A 9,795-nucleotide genomic window follows, 5' to 3' on the forward strand; every position below is an offset into this window, starting at 1 on the left:
CCAGTAGGTAAGCTCTGTTGTTCTCCTTGGAGCTGGCAATCCGTATCATAATAAATAGGCCCCCTAGGTTCCTCAAGGGACATCTGCAAAGCTCTTTCATGGCCCATTCAGTGGCAGCACATTTGTTTATTCAGACCTTCTTCATTCCCCTCCTAGAGCAGTGGTCTGATTCCCCCCCCCCCCCCCCGGGGTGATGCCCTGGGACTCACTGTTATTTGATCCTCTTTCCCTATGGGCTGACATTGAAAGGGAAGGTAGAGTGGGGAGAAAGGTGGGGAGGATTTGTGTCTCCTCTTGTGGCTCTTCTGGAACCAGTTTCTCCTGACCTCCTTGTTGCTTTCCCTTTGTCTCTGAGGCTCCCTGCAGGGCCAATTCCTCTTTCTTTTTTGTTTTTCGCTCAGCTCAGCCAGCAGTATCTTACACTATGCAACCAGACAGCACTATAGCCAACCAGGTTGGGTCTGGACTATGTTCAGGCATGAGTTGATGTAAGGAAACGCCCTGGCTGTCCATTGTCCAGGTCACCGCCTGATATACATACCCAATTGATCCCCTGTCTATCATCCCTCCAGTCAAGGGTCAGATCACTCAGTACTGCACCCCCAGGGAGGTGAGTAGGTGCTCTTCTGCCCATATGGGACAAGTCCTTCACGCGGCCCCAAAACCCTATGATGGTCCTGTAACACACTGTTCCAGAATCATCTTGTATCTCCTCAAGTTCCACTAATAGGGAGGGATCCAGGGCTGCACAAGAGCCAGTTCCTGCTCCAAATTTAAGGCTCACCTAGTGTTATGAGGAGTCTTAGTGTCTCCCTTTGCTGAGGGTCTGGGCCTGTAGCAAAGGAGTCCCAAGCAAGCCTCTAGGAAATGTTGCAGGATTTTAAGACTGGAGAGACCAACAGATGAAACAGGAGGATTTATCTAGGTGAACACCAGCTCAGCAGACTTATGTTCAGAGGCTGAGCCCTGAACAAATAAAGGGCTGTAGTTTTATACATGTGGCCCAAGGGGTTGGTCTATCCAGTGCCTCAACACTGGTGGGTGGGCAAGCAAGTTTACAGAATTGAGACAACAAAGGCAGTTAATCAACCAATGACAGTTTTATAACTTTGTGGAGAGGGGTGTGAGGAGTAGCTTGTTTAAGTTGTAAAAGCTTGACTTTTTCTAAGTCCTGCTTTAATATAAATAGTCTCTCCATAGAAATCTCAAAAATAATCCAAAAAATTAAAACTGTTGCGCTCAAAACAAATTTCTCTTCAATGAAGCAACTGCAGGTGCTTTAATTTACACACATTAAACAGACAAATGGACAAACATACAAACACAACGGATGGTTGCTTTTCTTTTCTTTCTTTCTTTTTTTTTTTTTTTTTTGGTGGAACCAGGGGTTGAACTCAGGCTCTTGCACTTGCCAAGTAAGTGTTATTCTACTGAGCCATCTCCCCAGCCCCAGATGGTTGCTTTTCAACCAGAGTACCTTCCTAGGTATATTGCCCAGGTTGAATTACAATAACTCTTTTGTAGTTTTTAGGTTTGTAATTGTAAGCAGACTGCTCAGACTTTTCATATAGGTTATCGATGAGCATAGATCTCTTGTGATGAGCCCAAAGAGTTCTTTTACACCTGTGAAAGTGAAGGCTGTTGTTAAGAAGGGATTTAGGCTGATGGTTATTGGAATAGATCTGTTTCTATTTCAGAACTTAAAAATTCATAAGGATTCCTAAGAACGTTTTTAGTTTTATCAATGAAAATATCTGCTATAAAAACCAGTTAGTCTGCCTCCTAAAGTAGCATTGCTGAAGGGAGAGGAAAGTGAGTTGATTTCCAGTTCTTCCCGAAAGTAGAAAGCCTGATTAACTTGGACTAAAGCATCCACACTTATTTTTAGGGAATCTGAGGATCAAACCCAGAACATTCTTTTAAGAATTTGTTACAAATGTAAGTGAAAATTAGCTGAGAAGGGGAACACGCTTCCCTGGAAACCAGTCTTAGAACACAGCAGCCAGGGAGAAGAGCAATGCCTTGGAGCACGCGAAATAAATCCCAACTATCTCAAGGACAGAAGACAATCAAGACCAAGAGTTCAGGGTGGACTTTTTAGCAAAACAAGCCTCCAAAGACAAAAGATGAGGATTAACTCCAACTGGATTGCCAAAGAAATTTAAATCACTAGTCAAAGAAACTGACTGCCCTTCAACTTTCTGAGAGCTAGAGAGATGGAGTAAGACAATCGAAGGACAGATTGGAGATGCTCTCTTAAACTTTATACTTTTGGGATCCTCCATGTGTGTGCTTGAGCTGTGGTAAAAAGTCCTGATGAGGAGCCCCTTTTCCTGGCACATTTTTCCCAGGTTAGCATAACCGGCTGGTTTGGTTCTTGTTGTCTTTAGCTTTCTTTACTTTTTTAAAAAAAATTTATTTTCCTTTTTCCCCTATTTTATCTTCTTTTTCTATGTTTATACTTTTTAAAAATCCAATTGGTGTATGATATTCTAATTTTAGAGGTTGCCCCCACCATCTCTCTTGTCTCCCTAGAGGGTCGGCCGCAGAAGGGAGATTTCAGAGGAAGCTGAGAGAGGAAGAAGAAGTTATTTTAGGGAAAACTTTTTGCTTGAGTGGATCAAATAAAATAACAACCTTAGAAAGATGCCAGACAGCATCTATAGGACTTAATGACTATCTTAACTTTTGACCCACATATTCCCTGTGCTCCACCTCCAAGCTGTTCCCTAGAGGAAAATGGATATTGTGGTTTGGTTTGGTTTGGTTTTAGTACCAGTAGTTGAACTCATGATGCCACACTGGCCAGACAGGCACGTTGCCACTGAGTTATATCCCCTGCCCAGCATGGATATTGTTGTTGAATAATAATCAATAATTTAATAAGGTGAGGTTGAGAAACATCATATCCAGAAGTCATTAAGAGATGTCTTTAAGAGACATCCTCTTTGGATAAAGTGGGATCCATGTCATGTTAAGCAGAAGAGAGAGAGAGAGGAAAAGAACAAATGAACTGCCCCCACTCACGTAGCAACTGGACAGCTAAAAGACCTATGGGCTGATGAGCCTAACCTGGGATGTCTTGGAGACATGCCAAGCTACTGTGGCCGCCTTGGTCCTCTGCCCTTCCTGGATGGGAGATTGGATGTTTTTGTTCCTTTTTCAGGCTGTGGGAGGTCAATCATCTCATTCACAACCGCAGCAGCACATAAAAGGATAGAACAAAGGATTACTCGGAGTCAGAGTCTAATCCATACTCCAAGAGAGCCCAGAGGGGCTGCAGTTTACCAAGATCTCTCAGCGTGAGAAAGAATCAATGATGGCCCCAAACTAAACCTCTTGTGGCCTTTTATTGATAGAACCAGCAGGAAGCAAAGATAAAAATGAAGGGTGTCTGGGCAGGAACTTACATAGGGTTTAGGGAAAGGACGGGAAGGTCAGAGTGGTCTGTTCAATGACTGACTTTGCAACCAATCTAAATGATAGATCAGAGTATGGGAGGATGAAGTCTAGAGCATTCATTCCTTAAGGCAGTGTGTTTGACCCTATTTGGACTTGTGGCCCTGTAGGCTATCTTTAATCACTAATCATGCATTGGGGAGGTTTGGGGCACCTGGCTCCAAAAGTCCCTTACTTCTGCAAAACCATCTTATACACACCTCTGGCCAACACCCCCAGAACTTGATGTGAAAAATAGTCAGCAGAAATCAAAACAGCACCACACATTTTAATGAAAAGATTTATAAAGCAGACTGGCCACCTTGTATCCTGAACAGCAAGTAGCATAGTACTGTGCACGCAGTCAGCATCCAGGAATCTTTACTGAGGAGTGCACTATTGTTTATTATTGGACTGAGGATTCAGTGCGTGTTTCCATGGCAGAATGAAATGACCTAGAAGAAAGAGTGTGAGTGTGCAAGCTGCTGAAACGAAGGCCTAGAAGGTCAGGGCAAGAGGGAGTGCCTAGGAGCCATCAAGCAACTCCTTTGCTCCTGCCTGCTGAACTCCACTGCTAAGAGGCTTTATGTTGATGACTTCCTGCCAAGCCTCCTTCCTCCCGGAGCCTCCAACAGGTTGCATGATGCTTAGAGAGGTGCATGGCCCTTCGGGAGGACGGAGTCCCTCATCCCGGATGCTCTGGCTACCGCTGCTCTTATCTTGCTGTGCTAGTTCCCTCCATGCTGAATGTTAACACATATGCCAAAGAGGATTGCAGCTTCTCTGCTGCAAGAGCCTGCCCTTTAGAATGAAAAAAATAAAAACTTCACTACTTTCCAATTATGTGGTATTCCATATTAAAATAGACAGTACACTATTGTGTATTTTTATCTGCAGTGGCCCTTTGATCATTTACAAATTCCAGTTAGTCTTCAGAGAATGGCTGGTCATCTGTGTAAGTAATTCTTAAGTGTGTTCAGAGGACAGTAACAAAAGAGGGGTTCTAGAGACAGCAATGGGGCGACATAAGTCCAAGCAACATTTCCTCAAGGTGGAGCACCTGCAGGCTCCTCCATGTCCTCATGTACCCTTGGCTCACAGCTGTCATGGCCATTACTAGGTGGCATGGGCCTCCCCCCCCCAAACTGCAAGCTCTCAGGAAATAAAAATGGGTCTTCTCCAGCTTTGTAACCTCAGAGTCCAATCCTTATAAAACCACATGTGACTATGTAACACTTCTTTGCTTATTTACATATGTGTACATATATGGTATATATAACTTACTGGGCATTGCTATATGTGTTTTAAGTACGTTTCAAAACCACAGAAGGTAGATACAGTTAGTCCCCATTTCACAGATAGGGAAACTTATACCATAAAAAGGTTAAATAAATGACCTAAGGTCAATAATTCATAAGTGAGAAGCTGATATTTGAACAAAGTGTTAGGTCAAAATTACCATGTCTTTAAGCATTCTTTTAGAAGACCTATCTCCACTGTTGATTTTTTAGCATCTACTGTGTGTACTCGCGTGATGTGTTTCCTTCTCAGCATCTCTTTTATCACAGGAAAGATCACAATAAAGATGGATTCTGCTTTAGCAATGAGAAAACTTATGTAAACTGAAGTAGCCCCAGGAGCTTAGGTAACTGCTCAAAAGCATGGTTCATGGGTAGCAAAAGCACATGCAGCCCAGCATTACCCCACAGATCACCTGAGTTGTAGGAAAATGGGGAGCAGCTGTACGTAAACATTATTAATGAGCAGAAACGATGACAGCTACACTGGCCTATTTCTTTTTTTCAGGTTCAGTCATTTTTAGCATCACTGGATGGAGAGAAGCTGGAACTCTTAAAAAATGACCTGATTTCCATTAAAGACATCTTCACAGCCAAAGAATTAGAGAGTGAAGAGAATCAAGAAGAACAAGGTAAAGGAAAATAAGTTACATAGCAACATCAATGTTGGCATAATCCCTCTGAGACTGCTGTTCATAAACACAGGAGAAATTATTTCATGTAGCTGCCCCTCCTGCATGTGTCCAGGGCACCCCGTGTATTACTGTGGTCGCAGGAGCTCAGCACGCCGGTTCATCACCCTCTTTCACTGTACAGGAACTCCCATTCCTTATCTGGCGTCCACTGTGGTCCCTGGCACATCCCAAGCACACAGTGAATGAATTCGGCTGCACGAACCAGAGTGCAGTGTGCTGAGCCCCAGCTAGAGTTTGCGCACCACTGTCTATTTTTATCTGTACATGAAAGTTGTTTAATGTGATTAATATTCATAGCAGGCAAGTCCTACAGTGATTTCTTTGCATATTTTTTCTTAGTCCTTTCAACCCAGCCATGTAAGGGGGAGGGTATATCTTTAAGTGTCTTTTACACATGAGTTAAAAAGTACAGTTCTGAGCTGGGCACAGAGCTCAGAGGCAGGGCACTTGTGTTCTGTGTGAGGTCCTGGGTCCAATCCCTGGCACCACAAAAATAAAAAATGAAAAAAAACCACAACAACCCTAAAAACACAGTTCTGGCAAAGGCTGTGCCATTTTTTCACAGTGTGCCAGGTTGACCATCACTGAAGAGACCGAAGCACACACTTTCTGAAAAACGTCCCAACAGATAATGACCAGACCCCAAAGAGACCAGAACCCATTCCCTGAGAAGCAAGGCTTCATGAAGAGTGTAAGATAGAACCAGCTTCAGACATGCCTAGAGGTTACTTTGAATTGTCCACTGGGGAGCAGAACAGAGTAGAACGTTTGCCATGTCCAGGAGAGTGATTTCTTACTGAGTCCCAGCCGAGCACCACACCACAGTTGCTCTACATGGGCTGTGCAGAAAACCTGAGCACCAGCTGGCTTCTCCCAGGATCATCGAAAAGGCCCCACTAGAAACACTTCCACCACTTCCCTGCTGTGTGACCTTGGACAAGTTAGAGAGCCTCTCCGAAACTCAGTCTCTTCATTTGTAATGGAGCCAGAGATACATATTCCCAGGGGCTGTTTTAGAGATTCAATGAGGTAAAAACATATAGTCCAGTGTCTGGTACAAAGCACTGCTCAGACATGTTCACTATTGTTATTATTTAAACTGGTGACACAATGCCAGGAAAATGGTACAGGTGTAATGAGGTGCAGCTGTTACTTATTGTTGTATTTGTTGCTGCGCACCAGGCAGGGTAATGATGCTGCGCATTTGGTGTGTCAAGTCACTGGAAATGTCTTGTCCCCAGGTGGGTCACATACCTTTAAGCAAAGCCTAAACACAAGTGCTCACATGCCAGAGGCTTGATCTTCAAGGCAAAATTATCCTAAGTGTTGGTAAATGGTTACTATTTCCCTCTTTAGCCCCATGTACTGACCTTATGTGCTTTCAGCTTAATGAGGTTTATCCTTATTGCATCAAAATAGAAGAATCAATTATGCTGGAACATAGAAAGAGGCTAATGTCAGAGACTGCCAAAGAATCACCAAAGATCACAGTCTTGTCTTTGTTTTACTAATGAAGCAACTAAGTCACTGGCTGTCAAAGGTTATGTAGCTCCCATTCTGGAGAAATAAAAGAATCTAATAGGCCCTTCCTGGGCAGACTAACCACTGCCAAAGGCACTGGAGATTCGTCTCTGAGGCCCAGGATGCCAGAGGTACACCTTGGTCCTCCTGCGGTGTCATTCAGCAAGGATATAAAAAGACCTCAGATACCCCCAACATCTAAGAGATTTCTGCCGGTGAAGATTAAGGCAGTGTTGCGTTCCCAACTGATGCTATCCTTAGAGAGGAAACCTGATTCCATACAGTGAAGTCCACAGTGTTATTACAGGCGATGTTTCCCCATTTTAGGGCAGAGCTTCAATAAATTGAAATATTTTTCTAATTCTGTGTACACACACACACACACACACACACACAATGGAAGTGCTAACAGCATGCTTTGAGAAATGGCAGATTTGTCTCTCCTTAAATGATAAAACTCTATTATCTCCCCTAATATATCCATTTTCCCAAAGGCCATCTCCAGATTATCAAAACACTATTAATTTTAATTAACTTAATTTAATAAATAAATGTCATTCAAACACTTAATGAAGCACTGGGAGCAGGGCACAGAGATGTTGCTGTTCAATCTACCCGATTATGATGGAGTGTCACAGCTCCAGAGGGTGACGGATTGCCCAGCCCAGCAGCTGCAGAGAGCAACCTTATTGGGGCCGGGGGTGAACAGGCAGTCCAGGGCCCAGCTCTGGCAGAAACCAGGGCATTTTTTTTTCTTACAAGCACTTACATTCCTAAAAATCTCTAATGACTATTCATTTATTTGGTAGTCTCAGAAAATGTAAGAAGTTGTCATTTTTAGATCAGCTTAATATTGGGCTCCTATGCATTGGATGCTGCTAGCAAGTGATTTGTGTGTTGTCTTTCCAGTGGCATGTCATTTGGTTACACTGCCAGGGGTTTCTGATTTGGTTTACTATAGCTGTGAGGAGATTTTAAAAGATGATTTTCTATTTTTATTGCCATGGGGAAAATCTTTTTGGTCATGGGTACAGACTGAGAATTGTAGTAATAGTCTTGGTTGCAACATTTATTATCTGTTTGTACCTAAATCCAGTTCTCTCTGTGATTTTTTTTTTCACTGAAATATTTGCTACATTATTGGTATGTGTTTTATAGAATTAATGTATCCCTAAAAGCTGGAACTAACCAAAGTACTTATGGCCTAATTTAGTGTTGATTTCTCCTAAATATGTTTAATCTCCCTATGTTTCTATCTATAGCGCATCATAAACTATTTATGGAAAGTGTTCAAGTTTACAAAATGCTTCCATATTTCTTGTTGGTCCTCATAACAACTCTGAAGTGAGTGCGTTTTATTATCCTCCATTTTCAGAGGAGGAAATGGAAGCTGAGGCAGCCTGGTGACAGGCCCTAGGCCACAAAGCCACTGAAGGCCAGAGCTGGGGTGGAAGCCAAGGACTGTACCCATCCAAGGCTCTTTTGGCCTGTGGCACTGCCTCGTACAGAAGGACAAGGAGCAGGCAGTTTGTCAATGGTGTCTTCTGGGTGCTGCCCAGGTGTGCCTGTCCCTGGCCGTGTCATTGGCCTATGTGAGGAGGATGGTCTGTTCTGCAAAGAGACTCTAAGCCCCTCATGGTTCCCCTCACCCCCAAATTCTCAGTGTTGTCTGCGTGGCTAATTCTTGAAGGCTGTGCTTGGCACCACGTCCTCTGAGAAGTCTTCTTGACACTCCTCTGAGGACTGGATTAAATGCTGCAGAGCTGCCTCAGTCAGAGCACTTGTCCCTTTAGGCTAAATTCTTTCTCTCCTGTGGCTTCCTCATACCTCTCTACCCCAGGCACAGCTCCTCTGCTGCAGCCACATGGCCTTTTCCCTGCACCCTCAACTCGTCAGGCATGGTTTCTCCCCCACTGCTCTTGCTGGAAGGCTCCTCCTCTGACATCTGTGGCTCATCATCCTCCTCCTTCAAATTATTATACAGATGTCACCTTCCCAGCTTCCTTCCTACTTTAATCTGCTTCAGCTGCTGTAACAAAATCCTGTAGACTCTATAGCTTACAGACAGCAAGAGCTTGTTTCCCAGTTGAGGAGGCTGAGAAGCATAAGACCTCAGTGCTGCAGGAGAGGTGTCTGGTGACAGCGCCCTTTGGCCGTGACCCCACATAGTGCAGGGGTCCATCCAGGCAGATGTCCATCTTTTCCAAGAGGGCTAATCTCATTCCTGAAGGCACCAGGCCCATGACCTAACTGCCCTCCCAAACTACCACCTCCTAACACCCTCCCTTTGACCATTGTTTCACACATGAGTACGGGGGACAAACCTTCCAACCACAGCACCTCCTATTTAAAATTCCTGAGCCCCAGCCACCCCAGTTCTTCTTTGTTTTATACTTCCACATAGAGTATTGACATATATGTTTTGCTCCTCTGTTTTGTTTATTAACCTGTCTCCCTCCTGACAGTATATGAATGATAGGTAGTAATAAAGTGATCTATGCCAAATGTTTTGAACAGAGACACACGGGCTAGCCCAGCTATCTTTATGAGCTGCCGATTAACCATTTTGTCTATAAAACTGAAAATAGCCATCCAGACAATAGTTCTCACATGGCTTCGTCTGCTTGAAGGTACTGCTTTCACCCACTGGCATAATCCATAGTATTTTTGCTCAGAGGGTCTTGCAATCAAGCCAGATTTAATGATGCTTTTATTCCCCCATTCAATAAAGCAGTGACCCTATTTCTGGGCCAATTCTTTAGCACCTACCAGAGAGCAATAAGACCACAGCACTTGAAGATTTTCGTTGCTCACTAGTAATATTAATTTGTTTTAATTTCATG

At 43.6% G+C, this 9,795-nt stretch overlaps 1 protein-coding gene across 3 annotated transcripts in view; it reads left to right on the forward strand.

The window, feature by feature from the left end:
• The window catches only part of Fam114a1 (family with sequence similarity 114 member A1), an 87,879-nt gene that overhangs the window by 59,108 nt on the left and 18,976 nt on the right, over positions 1–9,795 (forward strand). For all 3 annotated transcript variants that reach the window (XM_023702805.1, XM_023702807.1, XM_023702806.1), the window contains one exon: positions 5,245–5,368. In XM_023702805.1, coding sequence (XP_023558573.1) covers positions 5,245–5,368 — 124 coding nt within the window. The remainder of the gene's footprint in view (positions 1–5,244; positions 5,369–9,795) is intronic.

This window comes from Octodon degus, unplaced genomic scaffold (assembly GCF_000260255.1).
Source record: "Octodon degus isolate 3935 unplaced genomic scaffold, OctDeg1.0 scaffold00158, whole genome shotgun sequence".
NCBI lineage: Eukaryota > Metazoa > Chordata > Mammalia > Rodentia > Octodontidae > Octodon > Octodon degus.